Raw genomic sequence first — 27,429 nt, 5'->3', positions numbered from 1 at the left:
CGGCATTTACCATAACAGCAGTGTAAAGATAACCCATGCGACCCCCGGCAGCACTACATAAACCGTCAGGATTCTCCCATTTCTCTGCTTTGCTCTCTTTAAGTATCAAGGATCTTATCTTTTCACGACACTTCTTTTACCTAACGCAGAAGACCTGCAGGCACCTTAACGACTGGGTGGACCCCTTGTCTCACCAAACATTCTTACTGGTTGAGGGTCTCTCAAGCTATCCCTCTTGCTCACCTTACACTGCTTCGGACTCCCCTTAATCGCCCTTTGCAGCGAGAAAGAAAGCTCAGGTCCCATTTACCTCTCGCACTTCGTTCAGACATGGGCGGGAGTTCCCGACTGATTTCCAGAGAACTGGAGCCTCTGCACAACCTTTATGCTGAAGTTAGTGCAGCAACTAGAGAGTTAGTAAGGCCAAGTTCTCCATTTTACCCAAAAATGGGAAGCCCAGCCTTTGGGGTCTGAATACTTCTCCGTTGGTGCCCAGTCCCCTTCTCCTGGGGAGATCATGCTCTGATTACAGATCCGGGCTCGGAGTTCGTGAGATCATTGAGTCTCATCATGGAATTTCTTTCTCCAATGATACAGCGCTCTTTCCTGATCCCCAGTCGACGACATCCTCGCCGGACATGCAGCATCGACTATCGTTAGTAAAGTTTGTCATTTCTGAAAGATGTGACAGTCCTGCTGGTGTCAGACTGTCACAGCTTGTGACACTGTCTAGAGATATGCTGCTTCTGCATTTGGGAGACGACAACTTCTGCATGTTTATGTCACTCATCCCTGTTTTCTTGCGAAGAACGAGCTTGAGGAACATCGTTGGGACCGTGGCGGTGCTGGCATGGTGTGTCTATCCTGCAGGCGCACTCTGTGCATACACAGAAATCGCTTCTGGAGGTGGCCTTACTCTTTTTTTTTTTTTTTTTTTTTTGCTGTGGTGATCGAGATCCATCTCCCCGGGCCTATCAAGTCCACCCTTGCATTCCTCCGATCTTTCGCTCATTACATGTTCGAAAGGCAGGTCAGTGGGCATCTTCCCACTTATTCATAGAGAGCTACCTTGGCTGCCTCTGAAGACACACTGCACATTGCTCTGGGATCTAGCCTTCTACAGACATGTCTTCCCCTACACCTCCAACCACCATCCCACAAAGTTTAACAGAGGGGAAGGAGTCAGATTACTCCCAGTACATAGTACAATTAACAGTTTTTCCATCAGTCATTACATATTTGTTTTCCTCTGTCTGGCAACATAGTAGCTTTTATTTTATTTTATTTTTTTTGAGTCGTATTCTGTATTACTATATACGGACGTGTTTTGCAGAATCACACTTAGCCAAGTGTTCTGTTTTTTTCGGGGTTTTATTTTTATTGTATATTCTACTTAAATCCAAAAAGCTTTAGTCCTACCCTGTGCTTTACAGGTATTACGCAGCTTCTTGGAGACTAAGAAAAAACGCTGGAGGAAACAGGACAATTGAGGTATTTTCTTCTTTCTTTCGGTCTTCGAAACCCTTCCGAATTTAGGTCATCCTTTCAGCTTCAAAAGCTTTTTGGCCATTTCGGGCGACGCAGAAAATGCAGCTGGAGGAGGCACTCAGCACTAACATTTTGCCTTTTTTAGGTTATGCTGTAGCAGCACGACCCCGCAAACCTGAAGTTGAGTATACTTTCAGGTTGGGTCACACCAGGTGCATAGCCATGTCCTCGCTCATGGACAGTGGGCTCCCCTCGCTCCCGCGCGCTTACATAGCACTAGTGTACTTAGCCGCAGAATCGGAATTGAGATCATCATTCCCGAACACGACTACAGCATCAGTAACAGAAGGACTGCCAGTCTTTAGCCTCCCGACTCCCCCGTTTGATTTTCACTTCATCTCCAGCACCCAACCATCCCTGTGGCTACTCACACTCACAAGTCACTCAATAAAGAGATATAGACCAATCCATGTAGTAGATAAAATATCATCTACTACATTGTCATGTTACCGAAAAATGCCATAAAAGTTTTCCATAGCTTTGGAAGGGCCCGAAAAGGTAAGAGGTAAAATACCGTTTTTTCTCAAATCTTAATCGGCATTTCATTATTTCTGTATAATGCTTAATGGTTTTTGTCCCCTCTGCATACTTATCTTGCACAAATTTCCCCCTCTCCTTGTTATCGAATAGCTTCTGATGCTGCTGTTACTTGTAAATGCCCTTTTTGTAATCGGCGAATGTCATACACAAGTGTTTCCTGTATTCATATATTTTCTCTATTGATTGGGATAGTGTGTGGATGCAGTCTGTTATTCAGAATCCACCGTGGAAGCCTGCCTGTTTTCTAGCTGGTTAGAATCTGGAGTGTCGGAGAGCAAGTTGCGATGACATCTGTGAACAGTTTGTAGGCAGTTGATAGGAGGCTTATAGGTCGGTAATTCTTTAAATCTTTTTATACTCTTCATCAAAATCTTTTGACGTTTTACGTTTAAAGGCATTTGTTAAAAGATTTATTGCAGCAATGTCTCTCTTTATCCATTATGTCGATACTAATATTTTTTATTTTGTCAAAATAAATAATATATATATATATATATATATATATATATATATATATATATATACTATATTATATATATATATATATACATAAATATATACATATATATGTGTATATGTATATATAAATATATATATATATAATATATATATAATATATATAATATATATATATATAAAATATAATATATGTGTTTCTTTTTTACGTTTCAGTTGTATTATTATTATTTCCTTTCTTCCTTTTTACTTCACACTAGCAGCTGTTTAGGTTACATATAATTCAAAGGCAACTGAGCATAATAAAGACCTTTACTTCAACAGCAGAAGAATACAACCATAATTAGTCCCTTGGCTTGCATGTGGTCATTGGCTCGATAACTTCAATTACTGCCCGAGAACTAATCACATAAATGGACAGAGAAGAGCAAAAGCATTATCTTAATTACATACAAAGTGTAACAAAAGACCAAAGGGAAAACTGAAACGGCCCGGGAACTACAAATGTCAGCGCATGAACAACCCGCAAATTGGGGGCAGTAACTGAGCGGATTTTTATTTTTTTACATATGAACATATGTAAAAATAATTTAAAATCTCAGATCCAGTACTAAGGACTATTTTGCACTTTACTTCCCCATCCTGAGTTTTTAATTTCTCTCTCATAGGCTTTAAGCGTGCCATCATCTGTTTCTTCTGCTTGTTTATTGACTCTAGTTCCGACTTGTATGATGCAATCTTCGCTCGAGATCAGATTTTTTCCCATGATTCTTCATACTTCAATTTCTTGAGCAGATTCATTTTCTGATCCCAAGTAGCATCTTTGGCCATGACCTTGTCTCTAACTTCATGATCTAATAGTAAATGGTCGCATTTTGTGCACTTATTTCTGCCCTCATGGCGTGCAAGCCCCCCGTTTTTTCTTTTGACTTCTTGGTCTGAATAAGAACATGATTGTCCTCCCCAAACTCGGCGCATATGAAACTGCAGCAGAGGCCAACTCACCGGCACACTAAGAAAACCAAGTGCCGACCCAAAGGGGACCAACTTTTCAACAACTCCCAGTATCGTCTCACCTACACTTTCCCCTTCCTTTACTGGAGCAACTGCAGCCTTGTGGAAAACTCCACAAGCTGGAATACAAGTCTTGTCACACTTTTTGCAGTAGTGGCAGTGGCGTCCGTCATCAAGGACTATGATTTCCCTGCTTGTCCAAACCCTCAATCTTGTCCCAGTCGACCCTTGTTGCTTCCTCCTCGAGGTCACACATTTCTCCTTCGTGCTGTGGACCTAGACGAGATGTTTGCTTTGCGCTGCCTTTTTCATTGCTGTTGGCGCTGCAAGTCTTTGAGTCTCATCTGAGTGAGGGTTATTGGCAGTAATTTTGAGGTTTAGCCCTCCCTCCTATTGAGCTTTCTAGAAATAGGCCAGATCTTTCCATGAAGAGCACATCAGCTGTGCATCTGATTTCCCCTTGTCTTTATAGCAGGGCATTCTAAAGAGGTTGTTATCAAAGTTGAACACTTGGTTGTATCCATCCCTGATGCCTCTACAACCTTAACCGATCCACTGCTCTATCTGTTGTAAATGTAAGCAATATATCTGTGAAAGGCTTGATGTCGAAGCCTAAGAGCTGCTTGATTCGATTGAGTATTCTCTCTTCCCCTTTGTCATATCTGTGTTCACTTTCCCCTTTCCCGACCATCCGACATGTTTATGTGACTAATCCACTTTCATCAGTCAAGTAAAACCTCAGACTTTGCTCATTGATTTTGTTTTCTCCATGCCTTCCGTGTCGCCCAGGCCTGGGGTGTCAATGATATGTAGTTAAAAGGGGCCCTGACATCCCTTCTTGGTGGTAGTAATGTAGGCCGGGTGTGCCCGTCTGACTCGCGTGGTCTCTTATCCTTTCGTCCATCTGGTCTTTCAGCTGGACCCGAGTCTTGTCTCCCGCAGTGACGCCAAACAGCCTGTTGAGGAAGGCGTTGAGGAAGGGGGTTTCCTGCGCCCGTCTCACCCAGCAGCAGCACGGACTTCACCTCCAGCTGTTTCTGGACCGATGGCAAGCACGCCCCCTTGTTCTCCTTGTCTTGGTTTGCTCTCGTCTTGAGCTGCGGATGCTGAAGCGATTTCTTCCTTTATGAGGATGCTGTTCCCCCTGGACCCAATGCTCAGTTCAGGGTTCACGCCACTGCGGTGATCTGCTGAAGGGGGAAAAAGGACATTAATACGGAAGATACATGCAATATTGGTACATTCTTTTTGTACATGGGAGCCTCGCTGCTGCCAGATCTGCCACAGAACTGCGTTGTTACTGTCTCTTCTTTACTACTTTTGCGAATGTTATGTAAGTATATATACATACATATACATACAAAATACATTGCTTTACCTGTTTATTCGTCTCTCGTTGCCCCACTAACATTCCAAAGCTGTATTGTCTATTCCCTTCCACAAGAGATATGCATGTTATAATACTACCTTCACACCAATGTTTGTCATATGTTAAGCACGTGATCTATGCCCCTCTTGACCACTGTAGGAGATTTATTTATTGATTATTTAAAATCATCTGCCGCGTCAAAGCTAAAGGGCATAGCGGCGAATAACCTTTTTAAACAGAAATATTAAAATGTTAAAACTTTAAAAATCTATCAAAAGAATCTTATAAATAAACAATAAACAAATTAAAAATCAAAGCATAAAATTATACTCTAAGTGTATAAAAATTATTGCATAAACATTATGCATAATTAAATTTTATTAAAAAATATTAGTCTCCTAAGGAAACTAATAAGACCTCTATGTCACAATCTCCCCCAATACTTTCTTCAGTGTAATGGGGGAGACAAGTACATACGTCTGGGTCTGAGAAGTTGCACATTTTTCCACTACATGTGCGATTTTTAAAGGGCTCTTGGCATCCCTCAAAAAGGGTCCCTGATTTTAGCCATCATCGGCCAGGGAGTCAGTTTTGTGTCCCCGATTCTAGCCTTGTTAATGCAACCCCACTTTCGGTTGGGATGGATGCTAGTCACCAACTGCCAAGGTCATCTCTAATCCCCGCAGTTATTTCTGGAGATATCCCTCCATTGTTCCTTCCCATTTACGCGAAGAAAAACTCCTGATGCTGGGTTTCAGGTCGGTGTGGGGAGAGGAAAACGAGCATCACAAGGTGAGCGGCAGCTGCTTAGCCTTGATCAACTCGCTCTTTCCCCACTGACACCAACATGCGCTGGCACCCAACACAGATTTATCTTTTAGTGTTGAATCAGTGCAAGCAATCTTGAACCTCCCCACTACTGGATGTGAGATTTTAAGCTCTGATTGTTTGGCAAGGCATACGAGAGTCACAATATATCAAAAATAGAATGGTTCATAAGATCTTAGTCATCTTAACTGCTGCAAGGATGGCATGTAACTCTGCAGTGAAGATCGAGGCTGCTAGAGAAAGACTCCCAGATGCAGTCTTCCTTTCCCTCACTGCTGCAAAGCCCACACCATTTCAGATTTCGAACCATCTGTAATTTTGCGCCCGATCCTTGGTACTTAGAAATGTGTGAAGAAATCTCTCTCTGACTTCGCTTAGATCTCTCCCCTTTCCCAATCAAACCAAACCCAGCTCGACTTGATTAGTCCAAGGGGGAATTTGGGGGAATTCCAACAGCCAAAACCCTTTAGTGAGATTTAAACATTAAGTTCTTCTACAAGATTCCCATTCTCCTACCATAGGATCGGCTATCTAAAGGGGGGTTTGAAAACCAATCGGGATGTAGGAGATCCGGAATCCTTTGTAGTCTGTATAGTAAATCAGGTTCATGTAGCCCCAGTGTAATGAAAGAGGTGGTTCTCCACTCTCAGATACAGGGACTCCACAGGTGAAGACCTGAAACCCAGTACAGATTCTGAGAGTCATTATAAACCCGAGTCCAACATCCGGAGAACAGGGATTGCAGATGAATAAGCTTCACACCCATAGAAAGCTACTTCGAAAAAAGCGCTCGGTAAAGCCGTAGAAGCGTTGTGCGGTCTGCACCCAAGAAAAAATGTGAAAGAACCCGCAAAATATAAGTGTTTTGTAGCCTTCATTTTTAACTTTTTGATGTGAGGCACCATGTAAGTCTTGAGTCAAAAATTAGACCCAAGTATTCACCTCTTGGACAAAGCGGGGGTTTTGCTCCTAAATAGAGGGAAGGAGGGAATTTTCCTCGTTTGTGGAAATGTAAGCCAGGGTCTTGCTTGGAGAAAATTTGAACCCATGATATGTTCCCCACTGTACAACCCTGATTTATTGCAGTCTGCATGCGTCCTGCAATCCTGAAAGCTTCCTCCTGAGCAGTACAGTGTAAAGTCACCCACATACAGATTACATGAGACAGCACTTGGAACAACCTTTATAATGTCATTATAGCAAGGCAAACAGGGTCACAACTTAAGACACTCCCTTGTGGGACCCTTCCCAGCTGGTCTTCCAGGTTAGAGAAATTTTTTCCCACCCGAACTCTAAATTTCCTGTTAGCAAGGAAGCTTTGTATGAAGGTAGGTAATGTCCTCTTAAACCAATGTCATACAGCTTCAGAGTATGCCATGCTTCCAAAGTAGTATCAAAGCCTTTTCAAGGTCAATGAAGACTGCATCATGTGACGTCGCTGTGCGAAGGAATTCGTATAGCAGTTTCCATCCTCACAAGTGCATCTGTGGTCGATCTCAATTTCTAAACCCATATTGATATAGGGTCAGCACGTTTTCTTTTCTAGCAGCCATGTAAACCCTGAAGTTTACCATTTCCCATCAGTTGCAGATGCAGCTGGTGAGAGAAATGGTCTGAAATTTTCCTGGTGTGGAAGTATTTTTGCCAGGTTTAGGAACAGGAATGATTATAGCCTCTTCCATGTGGATGGCACTGTGCCTCCTATAGATCCTATTGAACAAGCCCAAAAGGGAATTCGGGAAAAAACTCTCCGTAAGTGAGATATCATTGATAGGAATATCGTCACTTCGGGGCAGCCCTTACAGCAGAGCTGCAAAGCAGAGTCCATCTCCTTGCGCAAAAATGGCAAGTTGTATGGAAGTTCTGCTGCATTTACTGAAGAACGACACTGGGTGTTGTTCCTTCAGCACGAAGAGTGAGAATCGAGCAGTGTAAGATGCTCCAGAGGAAAATCTCTGCCATGGATTTAGCTAGTTTAGCAATATCTTTTTGTCGGTGATGATTAACCCCTCTATCTTCAGAGCAGGTTGTGATATGGATGTGCTTTTTCCCAGCAACTTACGCCCCTTGCCCCACACCCAGCTAAGGGGGTCCCAGAGTAATCGAAGAGACATACTGTCTCCACGACGTCCGTCTACCCCTTAGCACGTGCCGGGCCCTTGGCTCGGGTCTTTTGTAACTGATCAAGGTTACAATGCTGGGGCGTCGTTTCAACTGCCTTAAGCAGCTTTCCTGCTCTGCCCAGCTGTTGGCATTCATCAGACCACCATGGTACTGGGTCGACGGTAGTCCGCTACTTTTGGGAAGGATGTTTCTGTGCAAGGTGAATTCGTGATGTGAAGGTTTAACAGCATCTGAACACTCTGGAAATCATTAACAGATCCTTGAATACGCAGTTGATCTAAAAAGAGTTCCAGTCGCATGTTCAAGTCGCATCTCTGCACCCATGACTGGAACATTCACCTCCCAAATTATTGGAAAATGGCGCTTCCATGAAAGTTTTCCCATGCCCGCAAGTGAAGTTCGACTGTAAAATCAGGTGAACTTGATAGGTTATATGGAGAATGTCCCAGTTGAACTTGGAAATGTGTGGGGGTCACTGTTCAGTAAAACTGCATCTACTTTAAGAAAAGGACTCCAAGGCCCTTCCTCGAGGGTTGCACAAAGTGTCTCCCAGAGGTGATGCCGACCATGAAAAACTCCCAAGAGAGAAATGGATGTGGCAAATGCCCAAGAGATCTTCCAAATCATTATGTTTAGATTATGTGGAGGAAGGTAGATGGAGCAACAGTGTAAGGTCGTGTCAAGCCTATTCTCACAGCCTTCACCTGCAGTGTGTCTGGAGGTGGATGGCCTGGAAGGGAATATCATGACGTACCCTTATGCTACTCCCCCATGGAGGTCCATTGTCAAAGGTTCCATAATGGGCTTGAACTTGAAATCCTTCAGAAAATGGGACGATTTCCTGGTCATAATCTTTGTAGGCATACACAAACTGGGTTCATGAAGCTATCAGATGTTGCAGTTCTTCCCATTTGCATGAATTCCCCGACAGTTCCCTTGGATTAGGGTATCCAGTTCTTTAGATATTTCTTCATAAGGTGTTTGGCAGCACCTGTGGTCAAGGTTTGCCTCACACCCTTTTGGCTGTCCCTTTCCTGATCCTGGAGTACCTTTTAATGGTTGTCTAGCTGTGGAATGTTTTCCCCAGGTTTCCCTTGGACAGGTCAGGATTTCTTTGCCTAGGCAAAGGACGGACCTGAGCCTTTCTTTAGGGGCATTCTGTCTAGCAGCGGAGGCCCCCGTGGATTTGTGGCAGCTGGAGCTTTGGGACAGGTTCAGGATTCCTTTGCCTGGGCAAAGGGCGTGCCTGAGCCTTTACTTCAGGAGCATTTGCCTAGCAGCAGATGCTCCTGTGGATGTGGTGGCAGTGGAGCTGTCACGTTTGAGGCCTCTGGAGCCCTTTCCTGATGGCTCCAAAAACCTTACTTTGGGGAGAAAGGGGTCTCCCCAATAGACCCCTCACTCCCACTCTGTTCTGTGGAACAACTCACCAGAGGCAGGGTCAGCAATTTGGGACTGAGGTTTAGAGGAAGTGGGAGAGTGGTGCTGTAAGAAGCATTGGAGGGCAAGGGTTGGTGGGAAGGAGGATGGGCTAGAACCCAAGCAAAGGACCTACCTGGCTGTGCAAACAGCATAAGGCCAGCCCCTTTGCCTCTGGAAAAAATAACTTCTCCTTTCTCCTTATTACCAATACTTCTTTTCAAATTTGTACCTTTTTCATTGCTTTGAAGAAGCTTTATGGCTTCTTTGCAGTGGTAACAGCATATTGGACCCGGAAGTTGTCATCCCTTGATGACCTGTTGTACCACACTTACACATACTCTTGGTTTTCCCTTTCTTTAAAACGGCAAGAGTTAGCTCCTGCCCCTAACCTGGCAGTGGGAAACACCGCATAGGGTTGGGCACATTGGCTTTACCTGAGGTGGTTTCCATGCTAACTTAACGATTCTGGAAGGACTAATGTGTTAAAAGTTAGAAGAAGAGTGGTGTCGACTGTTCCAAACCATCAACTTCTTCCCAAACGTTTTATTGCCACTACATTAAAAATTTTAGTTTTCCCCTAACAGTTTTCCTCAGAATACTCACAGGTCTCGGGAAAAGGGCAATTCCCTTACACTGATTTAGGGTTTTGTGAGGAGAGCATGAAACTTGAGCCCCAGGAATGTTACATATTGCACGCGACGGTCACTCTGTCTGGTGACGAAACTCAACTATCAGGCTACCATTTTCGCTGTGGGGGGATACAAGGATCACGTGACATACTTTTAAATATTTTCCCATGAACCCCAAAGATGTCAAGATCCATGATTGATACACCATCCCAAAGGTCTTCACACCCGGTACTTTCTATATGAAAGCTTTCATATTACCCGGTAAGATCTCCTTAGGGATTGAGGAGGACTTTTCCTTCTTACCCGGGTTTGGGAGCCCGGGAAACCATTTCGATTCCCATCTTGCCCTTTGGAAACTGAAAAGGTTCCAGAGGGACATGTGATTTTCCAGAGAGAATGGTCGAGGGGTTTGCGAGGTCGTCAGGGAGGAGCTAGATCTTGTAAATTTTTAGTACTATACAAATTTGAATTCTTCATTTCCTCACCCCACCCACCATGGAGTCCAACGAGGGGAAGCTATAGTTGGGTTCAAAATCTCCCCAAAAGCCACAGGGGTAAGAGGAAATATAGCAGCCACTATCACAGTACTGGGTGGCAGTCGCGGGACCTATGCGCTACCGACTGAATAGTGCCTGCTTTACCCTAGCCAATTTGACCAGCCGTTGACTTGAACGGGCCTTGATCAAGCCACCGTCTAACCAGAATAAAGGACCAAAGAGGTGTGTTGCTAGCTGCAGGGGCAGTGTGCAGCATCGCTCAACCTCCAGGACTCCGTCTCCTGGTAATACGGGATGCCACGCACGGCAAACACACGTGGGAGAGTTCTCCCTAGTCAAGATGGAATGAACCAGGGGGGGGTACACCATCCCCTCTATAGGCCTTTGGGGCACCAGGAAGCCATTTTTTCTATCCCTCATGGTGACCCCCCAGTATGGGGCCCTCTGGTCCGGCTCACCAAATCATTGGGACCTCAAGCCCCCCCACCGCGGCAAGGCGGCTTCCGTTAGGGGGGCCACTGTAGGAGATGACAGGCAGACTCCCTGCGGGAAGCCAAGGAGCAACACCTCGCTCCTCGGCCCAGCCGTACTCCATCATACAATATAATAAAGGAGTCTAGACATCTTGGTTGTCTATCTCACACCCTAAGCTGCCATCTACAAAATCTTGTAGGGCCCATCATTCCGACTCTTACAACTGGTGGCAGTGGATACCTATTGACATATGGCTATTCACCTCACACCAAATATCCCCCCAGAGATGCTCACTCATGGATCTTGAGTGTTTGTATAACCCTATAGTACAGGACCCCCTTGGGGCCACTTGTAGAAGACACTTCCATCACTTACTATTGCCATCAATATAACACTATTAACTTATAAATATATATTTAATATGTAACCCCAGCCCCTAATACCAAACCTTTGCTAGACACGACAGCAAAACGCAACATCCGCAGGCCTTCCACTCGTGACTTTGCCCGTGTACACGATCACATTTTCCTTCACACTTCCCAGTACATGCAACCCTGGATTTCCCTTTGTTCAACCGTATAAAAGAGGGTCGCCTGAAAAGCGAAGGGACAGACAGCTACAGCACGTGACCAGCCCGAACCTCTGTCCATCAGTTGTACATCCTCTCATTAATATACTGCAAAAACTATCAAAAAGTCATTTCACTTTGCGCTGCCCAGACCCCAACATCATGCCAGACGCGACTTGTCTGCACTCTACCACTCATCACCCAAACGTTACAATATAACATACAATATAATATATAATATAATATATATATATATATTTTATATATATATATATATATATATTTACACAGTATGTGTGGTGTGTGTCATACAAAACCAAACATAATAATATACTATATATAAAATATTATATATATATATATATATATATATATATATATAAGACAAGGCAGAATCCCATCTCCCTGGAGACATTAGAGGCCACTGAAGCGTGTCGCAAGGCTCGGCTAAAGGGGAAAATCATGTCTTGCGTCTTTCCATGGTGCGTAGGGCTCGGACACTGTGAGAAGGGACAAGGAACAGTTCATATGAATCTGCGAGGAGGTCGAGGGCCATTTTGGTAAAAATGACCTTCGCCCTGCCTACCAAGCCCTGAGAAAACTGAACCCTAAGCCCTCCTCACAGATGACTGCAGTCCGATCAGCGGATGGACGGATCATCTCTCTGGAAGGGGAAAGGGGATCGTTGGGATTGTAGCAACTACCGTGGCATTACATTGCTCAGCATACAAGGCAAGGTTCTCGCCCACATTTTCTAAAAACGGATCCGCAACCCCCTATGAGGCATCAGAGCCCGGGAGCAGTCTGGATTTACTCTGGCAAGTCCACAAATAGACCGTATACTAGCGTTTCGAGTAATTGTGGAACGCTTTGTGAGTTGGTCGTGGGCTGCTCGCAGCCTACATCGACCTCAAAAAGGCGTTGACTCGGTGCATCGGGAATCACTATGCGAGATCTGAGGCAGGGAATTCCGACCAGATTATTGGCTGATAGCAACCCTTTCTATACTGGTACTGAAAGTGCTAAAGTGTGGGGGGGGATGTCAACTTCTTCCCTGTTAATTCAGGGGTGAGGCAAGGCTGGCCTTGCACCAACACTTTCAACACTTGTATGGACTGGATAATGGGCAAAAGCTATACCCAAAAGTCAGTGTGGAGAACACTAGGAAATTTATAAGGTCTCAGACCTTGGACTTGCCGAGGGATGTTGCCATCTATCTGAGCTTGGAGTCACTTGTGGCGGCTCTTGATGCATTAGCAATGAGGCGAACCCCCTGGGCCCAGAGGTCTCCTGGACCAAGACCTAGATTCAGGACTTTGGGGCCTGTTAGGGGAACACGTTCAGTCGATCCATGCTTGAGGCGAGGACGTTGAAGTCACAGAAAGTTTTACATCCCTTGGTAGGTAGTCCATATCTCGGGGTTTGTCAAAACCAGAAAGTCAGTAGACGGATTGGTCTGGCAACAGGAGCCATGAACTCGATAAAACAAGAGCGTTTGGAGATGTCGGTACCTATGCAGAAGGACCAAGTTGCGTGTCTTCAAGGCCTTGATACTGCAGTTTTGCTCTATGGAAGCGAAACTGGACGCATCCAGTGTTTTGGAGTCCCCCTTGAGCCTTTTGTAACAAGTCCTTCGCCGGATCATGGGGTACATTTGCAGGCCCACGTGTCAACTGGCGGTTGCACAGTGAGACTGGCATGGACCTGTTACTGCATAATCCGGGATCCCCAAATCAGGCTATATGGCACCTAGCTCGCTTCCTTATGGACGACCCTGCCCATCAGGTTGTCTCCCGCGAGAAAACCCTGGGGGAGGAGCCCTGTGGGACGACTAGGAGATCATGGCTTGGGCAGCTCGACGAGACCTGTCGCGAAGAATTAGAGAGGGGCCCGGTGCCTGCCGGAGAACTCGCCTCGAGGGATCCTCGTGGCTGGAAGCGAAGGGTGGATGCGGCCATGCGCCCCGTGGGGCGTTAGCCCCTTGATGATGATGATGAAAATGATGAGAGATGATGATGATGATGATGATGATATCATCACCCTCATCATCATCATCATCATCATCATCATCATAAAGGGGGCTAACGCCGACGGGGGCGCAGGGCCCGCATCCACCCTTCGTTCAGCCACGAGGACCCCTCGAGGCGAGTCTCCAGGCAGGCACAGGGCCCCATCTCTAATTTTTCGCGAAGGTCTGTCGAGCTGCCCAAGCCATGATCTCCTAGGTCGTCCCACAGGTCTCCTCCACCCAGGGTGTCTCGCAGGGAGAAAACCCTGATGGGCAGGGTCGTCCATAAGGAAGCGAGCTAGGTGGGCCAATATAGCCTGAGTGGCGATCCCGGATTATGAAAAGTAACAGGTCCTTTGCAGTCTCACTGTGCAAACCGCCAGTTGGACAGTGGTCCTGCCAACTGTACCCCATGATCCGGCGAAGGGATTTGTTACAAAAGGCACAAGGCGAGACCCCAAGACACTGGATAGCGTCCAGGTTTCGTTCCATAGAGAAAAACTGGCAGTATAAGGCCTTGAAGACACGCAATTTGGTCTTCTGATAGGTCCCGACATCTCCAAACGCTCTTGTTGATCGGTTCAGGCTCCTGTTGCCAGACCAATCGTCTACGACTTTCTGGTCTGACAACCCAGAGATAGGACACGCTACCAAGGTATGTAAAACTTCTGTGACTTCAACGTCCTCGCCTCAAGCATGGATCGACTGAACGGGTTCCCTAACAGGCCCCAAAGTCCTGAATCTAGGTTTTGGTCCAGGAGACCTCTAGGCCTAGGGGCTCGCCTCATTGCTAAATGCATCAAGAGCCGCCACAAGTGACCAAGGATCAGATAGGATGGCAACATCATCGGCAAAGTCAAGGTCTGAGACCTTAATATTGCCTAGTGTTGCTCCACACTGACTTTGGCTAGTAGCTCTGCCCATTATCCGGGTCCATACAAGTGTTGAAAAGTGTTGGTGCAAGGACACAGCTTGCCTCCCCCCTAAATTTAACAGGGAAGAAGTTTGACATACCCCCACCACACTTACAGCACTTTCAGTCCCAGTATAGAGGCTGCTATCAGGCCAATAATCTGTGGGAATTCCCTGAGCCTCAGGATCTCGCATAGTGATTCCCGATGCCCCGAGTCAAACGCTTCTTGAGGTCGATGTAGCTGCGAGCAGCCCCCGACCAAACTCACAACGGCGTTCCAAAATTACTCGAAGGCTAGTAACGGTCTATGGGGAAATCCCAGGAGAAATCCAGACTGCTCCGGTCTCTGATGCCTCAGTAGGTGGTTGCGGATCCGTTTCAGAAGAATGTGGGCGAGAACCTTGCCTTGTATGCTGAGCAATGTAATGCCACGGTAGTTGCTACAATCCCAACGATCCCCTTTCCCCTTCCAGAGAGATGATCCGTCCATCCGCTGATCGGACTGCAGTCATCTGTGAGGAGGGCTTAGGGTTCAGTTTTCTCAGGGCTTGGTAGGCAGGGCGAAGGTCATTTCCCAAAGAAATGGCCCTCGACCTCCTCAGCAAGATTCATGATAAAACTGTTCCTTGTCCCTTCTCAGCAGTGTCCGAGCCCTACGAAACATGGAACGACGCAAGACTTGATTCCCATTTAGCCGAGCCTTGCGACACGCTTCAGTGGCCTCTAATGTCTCCAGGGAGATGGGATTCTGCCTTGTCTTATATATATATATATATATATATATATATATATATATATATATATATAAGTATATGTATATATGTATGTGTGTATGTATGCACACACACACACATACTGTGTATATATATATATATATATATATATATATATATATATATATATATATATATGTATGTATATATTGTAACGATGGCTGATGAGTGGTAGAGTGCAGACAAGTCGCGTCTGGCATGATGTGGGAATCTAGGGCAGCGACAAAGGTGAAATAGACTTCTTGATAGTTTTTGCAGTATATTATAATGAGAGGATGGTACAACTGATGGACAGAGGTTCGGTCTGGTCAGCGTGCTGTAGGCTGTCTGTCTGTCGCTTGCAGGCGACCCTCTTTTATACAGGTTGAACAAGGAACTCACAAGGGTTGCAATGTACTGGGAAGTGTGAAGGAAGAATGTGATCGTGTACACGGGGCAATGTCACGAGGTGGAAGGCCTGCGGATGTTGCGTCTGCTGTCGTGTCTAGCAAAGGTTTGGTATGTAGGGGCTGGCGTTACAGTATTAAATATATATTTATAAGTTAATAGTGTTATATTGATGGCAATAGTAGAGTGATGGAAGGTGTCTTCTACAAGTGGCCCCAAGGGAGTCCTGTAGCTATAAGGGTTATACGAAACACTCAAGATCCATGAGTGAGCATCTCTGGGGGGGATATTTGGTGTGAGGTGAAATAGGCCATATGTCAAATAGGTATTCCACTGCCACCAGTTGTAAGAGTCGGAATGATGGGCCCTACAAGAGTATGGTAGATGGCGAGCTTAGGGTGTGAGATAGACAACCAAGATGTCTAGACTCCTTTATTATATTGTATGATGGAGTACGGCTGGGCCGAGGAGCGAGGTGTTGCTCCTTGGCTTCCCGCAGGGAGTCTGCCTGTCATCTCCTACAGTGGCCCCCCTAACGGAAGCCGCCTTGCCGCGGTGGGGGGGCTTGAGGTCCCAATGATTTGGTGAGCCGGACCAGAGGGCTACCCATACTGGAGGGGTCACCAGTGAGGGATGAGACAAAATGGCTTCCTGGTGCACCAAGGCCTATGAGGAGGGGATGGTGTACCCACCCCTGGTTCATTCCATCTTGGACTGGGGAGAACTCTCCCACGTGTGTTGCCGTGCGTGGCATCCCGTATTACCAGGAGACAGGAGTCCTGGGGGTTTGAGCGATGCTGCACACTGCGCCCTGCAGCTAGCAACACACTCTTTGGTCCTTTATTTGGTTAGACGGGTGGCTTGATCAAGGCCGGTCAAGTCAATCGGCTGGTCAAATATGGCTAGGGTCAAGCAGGCACTATTCAGTCGGTAGCGCATAGGTCCCGCGACTGCCATCAGTACGTGATAGTGGCTGCGTATATTTCCTCATTACCCCTGTGGCTGTTGGGAGATTTTGAACCCAAACTATAGCTTCCCTCGTTGGACTCCATGGTGGGTGGGGGGGTGAGGAAATGAAGAATTCAAATTTGTATGAGTACTACAAATTTACAAAGATCTAGCTCTCTCCCTGACGACCTGCGCAATCCCTCGACCATCCTCTCTGGAAAATCACATGTCACTCTGGAACCTTTTCAGTTTCCAAAGGGCAAGAATGGGAATCGTAATGGTTCCCGGGCTCCCAAACCAGGTAAGAAGGGGGAAAAGTCCTCCTCAACCCACTAAGGAGATTTTACTGGAAAATATGAAAGCATTTCATATAGTAAGTACCTGGTAGTGAAGACCATTGATGGTGTATCAATCATGGATCTGACATCTTTGAGGTTCATCGGAAAATAGTTAAAGTATGTCAACGTGATCCTTGTATCACCCCACAGCGAGATGGTAGCCTGATAGTTGAGGTTTCGTCACCAGACGAGAGTGACCGTCTGCGTGGCAATATGTAACATTCCTGGGGCTCAAGTTTCATGCTCTCCTCAAAAAAACCCTCAATCAGTGTAAGGGAATTTGTCTTTCCCGAGACTGAGAGGTATTCTGAGGAGAAACTGTTAGAGGAACTAGAGAATTTTAATGTAGTGGCAGTAAAACGTTTTAGGAAGAAAGTTGATGGTTGGAACAGTCGACACCAGCTCTTCTTTAACTTTTAACACATTAGTCCTTCAGAATCGGTTAAGTTAGCATGGTACCACCTCAAGGTAAAGCATATGTGCCAACCCTATGCGGTGCTTCCACTGCCGAAGGTTATGGGCATGGAGCCAACTCATGCCGTTAAAGAAAATGGACAACCAAGAGTATGTGTAAAGTGTGGTACAACAGGTCATCAAGGAGATGACAACTGTCCAGGCCCAATATGCTGTTACCACTGCAAAGAAGCTCATGAAGCTTCTTCAAAGCAATGTAAAAGGTACAAATTTGAAAAGGAAGTATTGGTAATAAGGAGCAAGGAGAAAGTTAGTTTTCCAGAGGCAAAGCGACGTGGCCTTATGCTGTTTGCACAGCCAGGTAGGTCCTTTGCTTCGGTTCTAGCCATCCTCCTTCCCCCCAACCCTTGCCTCCAATGCTTCTTACAGCACACACTCTGCCACTTCCTCTAAACCTCAGTCCCAAATTGCTGACACTGCCTCTGGTGAGTTGTTCCACCAGAAACAGAGTAGGAGTGAGGGGTCTATTGAGGAGACTCCTTCTCCCAAAGTAAGGTCTTTGGAGCCATCAGGCAAGGCTCCAGAGGCCTCAACGGTGACAGCTCAGCTGCCACCACATCCACAGGAGCATCTGCTGCTAGGCAGAATGCTCCTGAAGTAAAGGCTCAGGCACGCCCTTTGCCCAGGCAAAGGAATCCTGAACCTGTCCCAAAGACTCCAGCTGCCACAAAATCCACAGGGGCCTCCGCTGCTAGACAGAATGCCCCTGAAGCAAAGGCTCAGGTCCGTCCTTTGCCTAGGCAAAGAAATCCTGAACCTGTCCAAGGGAAACCTGTGGAAACTAGTTCCACAGCTAGACAACCATTAAAAAGGTACTCCCAGGATCATGGAAAGGGACAGCCTAAAGGTGTGAGGCAAACCTTGACCACAGGTGCTGCCAAACACCTTATGAAGAAATAATCTAAAGAACTGGATACCCTAATCCAATCGAACTGTCAGGGAATTCATGCAAAATGGGAAGAACTGCAAAAATCTGATAGCTTCATGGAACCAGTTTGTGTATGCCTACAAGAGATTATGACCAGGAAAATCGTCCATTTTCCTGAGAGGATTTCAAGTTCAAGCCCATTATGGAACCTTGACAATGGACCTCATGGAGGAGTAGCAGTAATGGTACGTCATGATTTTCCCCTTCCAGGCCATCCACCTGCAGACAACACTGCAGGTAAAGGGCTGTGAGAATAGGCTTGACACGCCCTTACACTTTGCATCCATCTACCTTTCCTCCACATAATCTCAACATAAATGATTTGGAAGATCTACTTGGGCAGTTGCCACATCCATTTCTACTCTTGGGAGATTTCAATGGTCGGCATCACCTCTGGGGAGACACTTTGTGCAACCCTCGAGGAAGGGCCTTTGGAGTCCTTGTTCTTAAGAGTAGATGCAGTTTTACTGAACAGTGACACTCCCACACATTTCCAAGTTCAAACTGGGACATTCTCCAATATAGACCTATCAATAGGTTCACCTGATTCACAGTCGAACTTCACTTGGCAGGTCATGGAAGACTTACATGGAAGCGACCATTTTCCAATAATTTTGGAGGAGGTGAATGGTATTCCAGTCAATGGAGTGCAGAGATGGCGACTTGAACATGCAGACTGGAATCTTTTTAGATCAACTGCAGTATTGCAAGGATCTGTTAATGATTTCCAGAGTGTTCAAGATGCTGTTAATCACTTCACATCACGAATTCACCTTGCAGCAGAAGCATCCATTCCCAAAAGTAGCGGACAGTACCGTCGACCTCCAGTACCATGGTGGTCTGATGAATGCCAACAAGCTGTCAGAGCAAGGAAAGCTGCATTAAGGCAGTTGAAACGACGCCCCAGCATTGTAACCTTGATCAGTTACAAAAAGACCCGAGCCAAGGCCAGGCACGTGCTAAAGGAGGGTAGACGGACGTCGTGGAGACAGTATGTCTCTTCGATTAACTCTGGGACCCCCTTAGCATGGGTGTGGGACAAGGTGCGTAAGATTGCTGGAAAGAGCACATCCAATCACAACCTGCTCTGAAGATAGATGGCTTTAAACATCACAGACAAAAAAGATATTGCTAATGAGCTAGCTAAATCCATGGCAGAGATCTCTGGAGCATCTTACACTGCTCGATTCTCCACTCTTCGTGCTGAACAGGAACAACACCCAGTGTCGTTCTTCAGTAGGAATGCAGCAGAACTTCCATACAACTTGCCATTTTTGCGCAAGGAGATGGACTCTGCTTTGCAGCTCTGCTGTAAGACTGCCCCAGGAAGTGACGATATTCCATATCAAATGATATCTCACTTACCGGAGAGTCCCCGAAGTTCCTGTTGGACTTGTTCAATAGGATCTATAGGGAGGGCACAGTGCCATCCACATGGAAAGAGGCTATAATCATTCCTGTTCCTAAACCTGGCAAAGATACTTCCACACCAGGAAATTACAGACCAATTTCTCTCACCAGCTGCATCTGCAAGCTGATGGAGAAAATGGTAAACTTCAGGTTGACATGGCTGCTAGAAAAAGAAAACGTGCTGACCCTATATCAATATGGCTTTAGAAAATTGAGATCGACCACAGATGCACTTGTGAGGATGGAAACTGCTATACAGAATTCCTTCGCACAGCGACGTCACATGATAGCAGTCTTCATTGACCTTGAAAAGGCTTATGATACTACTTGGAAGCATGGCATACTCATGAAGCTGTATGACATTGGTTTAAGAGGAGCATTACCTACCTTCATACAAAGCTTCCTTGCTAACAGGAAATTTAGAGTTCGGGTGGGAAAAAGTTTCTCTAACCTGGAAGACCAGCTGGAAGGGGTCCCACAAGGGAGTGTCTTAAGTGTGACCCTGTTTGCCTTTGCTATAAATGACATTATAAAGGTTGTTCCAAGTGCTGTCTCATGTAATCTGTATGTGGGTGACTTTACACTGTACTGCTCAGGAGGAAGCTTACAGGATGTGCAAGGACGCATGCAGACTGCAATAAATCAGGTTGTACAGTGGGCAACATATCATGGGTTCAAATTTTCTCCAAGCAAGACCATGGCTGTACATTTCCACAAACGAGGAAAGTCCATCTTTTCTCTATTTAGAAGCAAACCCAATGCAATTTGTCCAAGAGGTGAAGTACTTGGATCTAATTTTTGACTCAAGTCTTACATGGGTGCCTCACATCAAACAGTTAAAAGTGAAGGCTACAAAAGCACTTAGTATTTTTCGGGTTCTTTCACATTATCTTGGGGTGCAGACCGCACAACGCTTCTACGGCTTTACCGAGCGCTTATTCGAAGTAAGCTTGACTATGGATGTGAAGCTTATTCATCTGCAACTCCCACTGTTCTCCGGATGTTGGACTCGGTTCATAATGAAGCTCTCAGAATCTGTACTGGGGTTTCAGGTCTTCACCTGTGGAGTCCCTGTATGCTGAGAGTGGAGAACCACCTCTTTCATTACACTGGGACTACATGAACCTGATTTACTACACGAGACTACAAAGGATTCCGGGATCTCCTACATCCAGATTGGTTTTCAACCCCTTGAGGATAGCCGATCCTATGGTAGGAGAATGAGGAATCTTGTAGAAGAACTTAATGTAAGTCTCACTAAGGTTCTGGCTGTTGGGAATTCCCCAATTCCCCCCTTGGACTAATCAAGTCGAGCTGGATTTGGTCGGAATTGGGAAAGGGGAGAGATCTGAAGCGAAGTCAGAGAGAGATTTCTTCAGACATTCTAAGTACCAAGGATCGGACGCAATATATACAGATGTTCGAAATCTGAAAATGGTGTGGGCTTTGCAGCAGTGAGCAGAAGGAAGACTGCATCTGGCAGTCTTTCTCTAGCAGCCTCGATCTTCACTGCAGAGTTACATGCCATCCTTGCAGCAGTTAAGATGACTAGAGATCTTATGAACCATTCTATTGTGATATATTGTGACTCTCGTAGTGCCTTGCAAGCAATCAAGAGCTTAAAACTCATCACATCCAGTAGTGAGGGAGGTTCAAGATTGGCTTGCACTGATGTCAACACGTAAAAAGATAACTCTGTGTTGGGTGCCAGCGCATGTTGGTGTCAGTGGGAATGAGCGAGTTGATCAGAAGGCTAAGGCAGCTGCCGCAGCCTGTGATGCTCGTTTTCCTCTCCCACACACCGACCTGAAACCCAGCATCAGGAGTTGTCTTCGCGATAAATGGAAGGAAAAAATGAGGCATATCTCCAGAAATAAAAATGCGAGAGATTAGAGAGACCTTGGCAGTTGGGTGACTAGCATCCATCCCAACCGAAAAGTGGAAGTTGCATTAACAAGGCTAAGAATCGGGCACACAAGACTGACTCATGGCCGATGATGGCTAAAAATCAGGCACTTTGTGAGGGGTGCCAAGAGCCCTTACAATCGCACATGTAGTGGAAAGATGTGCAACATTCTCAGACCAAGACGTATGTACTTGTCTCCCCCATATACACTGAAGAATGTATTGGGGAGGATTTTGACATAGAGGGTCTTATTAGTTTTCCTTAGGGAGACTAATATTTTTAATAAAAATTTAATATGCATAATGTTATGCAATAATTTTATACACTTAGAGTATAATATTTTTGCTTTGATTTTTAATTTGTTTATGTTATTTATAAGATATCTATTGATAGATTTTTAAAGTTTTAAACATTTTAATATTTCTGTTTAACAAGGTATTCGCCGCTAATGACCTTAGCTATTGACGCGGCAGATGATTTTAAATAATCAATCAATCAATCTCCTACAGTGGTCTAAAGATGGGCATAGATCACGTGCTTAACATATGACAAACATTGGTGATGAAAGGTAGTATTATAACAATGCATATCTCTTGTGGAAGGGAATAGACAATACAGCTTTGGAATGTCTAGTGTGGCAACGAGAGACGAATAAACAGGTAAAGCAATGTATGTATGTATGTATATGTATGTATATATACTTACATAACATTCGCAATGTAGGTAAGAGAAGAGACAGTAACAACGCAGGTTCTGTGGCAGATCTGGCAGCAGACGAGGCTCCCATGTACAAAGAGAAATGTACCAATAGTTGCATGTATCTTCCCGTATTAATGTCCACTTTTCCACCTTCAGCAGATCACCGCAGTGGCGATGAACCCTGAACTGGAGCAGTGGGTCCAGAGGAACAGCATCCTCATAAAGGAAGAAGATCGCTTCAGCATCCGGCAGCTCAAGACGAGGACGAAGCACGAAGACAAGGAGAACAAGGTGCGCGTGCTTGCCATCGGTCCAGAGAAACAGCTGGAGGTGAAGTCCGTGCTGCTGCTGGGTGAGACGGGCGCAGGGAAGACCCTCTTCCTCAACGCCTTCCTCAACAGGCTGTTTGGCGTCACTGCGGGAGACAAGACTCGGCTCCAACTGAAAGACCAGATGGACAGAAAGGATAAGAAGACCACGCAGAGTCAGACGGACTACACCACGGCCTACATCATCTACCACCAAGAAGGCATGTCAGGCCCTTATAACTACATGATCATTGACACCCCAGGCCTGGGCGACACGGAAGGCACGGAGAAAGACAAAATCAATGAGCAATGTCTGAGGTTTTACTTGACTGATGAAAAGTGGATTAGTCACATCAACAGTGTCGGATTGGTCTGGAAGGGAAGTGAACACAGATATGACGAGAGGAAGAGAGAAATACTCAATCGAATCAAGCAGCTCTTAGGCTTCGACATCAAGCCTTTCACAGATATATTGCTTACATTTACAACAGATAGAGCAGTGGATGCTGTTAAGGTTGTAGAGGCATCAGGGATAGGATACAACCAAGTGTTCAACTTTGATAACAAACCTCTTTATGAATGCCCTGCTATGAAGACAAGGGAAGATCAGATGCACAGGCTGATGTGGCTCTTCATGGAAGAGAGTCATGGCCTATTTCTAGAAGAGCTCAATAGGAGGGAGGGCGTCAACCTCAAAATTACTGCCAGATTAATCCTCACTCAGATGAGACTCGAAGACTTGCAGCGTCAACAGCAAATGCAAAGGCAGCGCAAAGCAAACATCTCGTCTAGGGTCCAACAGCACGAAGGAGAAATGTGTGACCTCGAGGAGGAAGCAACAAGGGTCGACTGGGACAAGATTGAGGATTTGGACACAAGCAGGGAAATCATAGTCCTTGATGACGGACGCCACTGCCACTACTGCAAAAAGTGTGATAAGACTTGTATTCCAGCTTGTGGAGTTTTCCACAAGGCTGCAGTTGCTCCAGTAAAGGAAGGGGAAAGTGTAGGTGAGACGATACTGGGAGTTGTTGAAAAAGTTGGTGCCCTTGGGTCGGCACTTGGCTTTCTTAGTGTGCCGGTGAGGTTGGCCTCTGCTGCAGTTTCAATATGCGCCGAGATTGGGAGGACAATCATGTTTCTTATTCAGACCAAGAAGTCAAAAGAAAAAACGGAGGGCTTGCACGCCAGTGAGGGCAGAAATAAGTGCACAAAATGCGACCATTTACTATTAGATCATGAAGTTAGAGACAAGGTCATGGCCAAAGATGCTACTTGGGATCAGAAAATGAATCTGCTCAAGAAATTGAAGTATGAAGAAATCATGGGGAAAAAATCTGATCTCGAGGCGAAGATTGCATCATGCAAGGCGGAATTAGAGTCAATAAACAAGCAGAAGAAACAAGATGATGGCACGCTTAAAGCCTATGAGAGAGAAATTAAAAAACTCAGGATGGGGAAGTAAAGTGCGAAATAGTCACTTAGTACTGGATCTGAGATTTTAAATTATTTTTACATATGTTCATATGTAAAAATAATTAAAAATCCGCTCAGTTACTGCCACCAATTTGCTGGTTGTTCATGCGCTGACATTTGTAGTTGCCGGCCGTTTCAGTTTTCCCTTTGGTCTTTTGTTACACGTTTGTATGTAATTAAGATAATGCTTTTGCTCTTCTCTGTCCATTTATGTGATTAGTTCTCGGACAGTAATTGAAGTTATCGAGCCAATGACCACATGCAAGCCAAGGTACTAATTATGGTTGTATTCTTTCTGCTGTTGAAGTAAAGGTCTTTATTATGCTCAGTTGCCTTTGAATTATATGTAAACCTAAACAGCTGCTAGTGTGAAGTAAAAAGGAAGAAAAGGAAATAATAATAATACAAACTGAAACGTAAAAAAGAAACACATATATGTATATATATAAAATATATATATATATATATATATATATATATATATATATATATTTATATATATATATATATATATATATATATATATATATATATATATATATATATATATATATATATATTTATTTATGTACAAATAATGAAAAATATTAGTATCGACATAATGGATAAAGAGAGACATTGCTGCAAATAAATCTTTTTAACAAATGCCTTTCAACGTAAAACGTCAAAAAGATTTTGATGAAAGAGTATACAAAGAATTTAAAGAATTACCGACCTATAAGCCTCCTATCAACTGCCTACAAACTGTTCACAGATGTCATCGCAACTTGCATCTCCGACACTCCAGATTCTAACCAGCCTAGAGAACAGGCAGGCTTCCACGGTGGATTCTGAATAACAGACTGCATCCACACACTATCCCAATCAATAGAGAAAATATATGAATACAGGAAACACTTGTGTATGACATTCGCCGATTACGAAAAGGCATTTACAAGTAACAGCAGCATCAGAAGCTATTCGATAACAAGGAGAGGAGGAAATTTGTGCAAGATAAGTATGCAGATGGGACAACAACCATTAAGCATTATACAGAAATAAATGAAATGCCGATTAAGATTTGAGAAAGAAAACGGTATTTACCTCTTACCTTTTCTGGCCTTCCAAAGCTATGGAAAACTTTTATGGCATTTTTCGGTAACATGACAATGTAGTAGATGATATTTCATCTACTACATGGATTGGTCTATATCTCTTTATTGAGTGACTGTGTGAGTGTGAGTAGCCACAGGTATGGTTGGGTGCTGGAGATGAAGTGAAGATCAACGGGGGAGTCGGGAGGCTAAAGACTGGGCAGTCCTTCTGTTACTGATGCTGTAGTCGTGTTCGGGGAATGATGATCTCAATTCCGGATTCTGCGGCTAAAGTACACTAGTGCTATGTAAGCGCGCGGGAGCGAGGGGAGCCCACTGTCCAATGAGCGAGGACATGGCTATGCACCTGGTGTGACCCAACCTGGAAAGTATACTCAACTTCAGGTTTGCGGGGTCGTGCTGCTACAGCATAACCTAAAATAAGGCAAAATGTTAGTGCTGAGTGCCTCCTCCAGCTGCATTTTCTGCGTCGCCCGAAATGGCCAAAGAGCTTTTGGAAGCTGAAAGGATGAACCTAAAATTCGGAAGGGTTTCGAAGACCGAGAAGAAAGAAGGAAAATACCTCAATTGTCCTGTTTCCTCCAGCGTTTTTTCTTAGTCTCCAAGAAGCTGCGTAATACCTGTAAAAGCACAGGGTAGGACTAAAGCTTTGTGGATTTAAGTAGAATATACAATAAAAAATAAAACCCTGAAAAAAAACAGAACACTTGGCTAAGTGTGATTCTGCAAAACACAGTCCGTATATAGTAATACAGAATACGACTCAAAAAAAAAAATAAAATAAAATAAAAGCTACTATGTTGCCAGACAGAGGAAAACAAAATATGTAATGACTGATGGGAAAAACTGTTAATTGTACTATGTACTGGGAGTAATCTGACTCCTTCCCCTCTGTTAAACTTTGTGGGATGGTGGTTGGAGGTGTAGGGGAAGACATGTCTGTAGAAGGGCTAGATCCCAGAGCAATGTGCAGTGTGTCTTCAAGAGGCAGCCAAAGGTAGCTCTCTATGAATAAGTGGGAAGATGCCCACTGACCTGCCTTTCGAACATGTAAATGAGCGAAAGATCGGAGGAATGCAAGGGTGGACTTGATAGGCCCGGGGAGATGGATCTCGATCACCACAGCAAAAAAAAAAAAAAAAAAAAAAAAGAGTAAGGCCACCACCAGAAGCGATTTCTGTGTATGCACAGAGTGCGCCTGCAGGATAGACACACCATGCCAGCACCGCCACAGGTCCCAAACGATGTTCCTCAAGCTCGTTCTTCGCAAGAAAACAGGGATGAGGTGACATAAACATGCAGAAGTTGTCGTCTCCCAAATGCAGAAGCAGCATATCTCTAGACAGTGTCACAAGCTGTGACAGTCTGACACCAGCAGGGACTGTCACATCTTTCAGAAATGACAAACTTTACTAACGAATAGTCGATGCTGCATGTCCGGCGAGGATGTCGTCGACTGGGGAGTCAGGAAAGAGGCGCTGTATCATTGGAGAAAGAAATTCCATGAGTGAAGACTCAATGATCTCACGAACTCCGAGCCCGGATCTGTAATCAGAGCATGATCTCCCCAGGAGAAGGGGACTGGGGCACCAACGGAGAAGTATTCAGACCCAAGGCTGGGCTTCCCATTTTTGGGTAATATGGAGAACTTGGCCTTACTAACTCTCTAGTTGCTGCACTAACTTCAGCATAAAGGTTGTGCAGAGGCTCCAGTTCTCTGGAAATCAGTCGGGAACTCCCGCCCATGTCTGAACGAAGTGCGAGAGGTAAATGGGGACCTGAGCTTTCTTTCTCGCTGCGAAAAGGTCGATTAAGGGTAGTCCGAAGCAGTGTAAGGTGAGCAAAGAGGGATAGCTTGAGAGACCCTCAACCAGTAAGAATGTTTGGTGAGACAAGGCGTCCACCCAGTCGTTTAAGGTGCCTGCAGGGTCTTCTGCTGTTAGGTAAATGAAGTGTCAGTGGAAAAGGATAAGATCCTTTGATACTTTAAAGAGAGCAAAAGCAGAGAAATGGGAAGAATCCTGACGGTTTATGTAGTGCTGCCCGACGGTATTCAAACTGGAATGAAAGGGTGTCTTTTGACAAAGGGCAATGAAGACTGCTCATAACTCCTTTACACTGATATATCAATGACATGCCATCGGGCTCCATTGACGGTAACCTTGATGGCCTAAGGAGAATTGGTAATGGCAACCGTCTGAAACGTCCATGGTAAGGGAATGAGCAGAAGAAATCCATGGTGAGGAGGAACTTGGATGTAGCCACCAAATAGCATAAGATAGCAAGGTGAAGTCGAAG

At 45.0% G+C, this 27,429-nt stretch overlaps 1 protein-coding gene across 2 annotated transcripts in view; it reads left to right on the top strand.

Moving 5' to 3' along the window:
- LOC119598581 overlaps positions 1 to 24,365 on the top strand; it is a 77,352-nt gene extending 52,987 nt beyond the window's left edge. Inside the window, exon 2 of one of the 2 annotated variants that reach the window (XM_037948230.1) lies at positions 22,413 to 24,365. In XM_037948230.1, the coding sequence (XP_037804158.1) occupies positions 22,413 to 24,026 (1,614 nt within the window). In that variant the 3' untranslated portion in view covers positions 24,027 to 24,365. Of the gene's footprint in view, positions 1 to 22,409 lie in introns of both variants that reach the window. The other variant, XM_037948229.1, reaches the window with a different exon arrangement.
- The last annotated feature ends 3,064 nt before the right edge of the window (positions 24,366 to 27,429 follow it).

The sequence above is a fragment of the Penaeus monodon genome, chromosome 41, assembly GCF_015228065.2.
Source record: "Penaeus monodon isolate SGIC_2016 chromosome 41, NSTDA_Pmon_1, whole genome shotgun sequence".
Taxonomy (NCBI): domain Eukaryota; kingdom Metazoa; phylum Arthropoda; class Malacostraca; order Decapoda; family Penaeidae; genus Penaeus; species Penaeus monodon.
The sequence above is the reverse complement of the archived record's forward strand: the minus strand, read 5'-3'. Positions and strand labels throughout refer to the sequence as shown.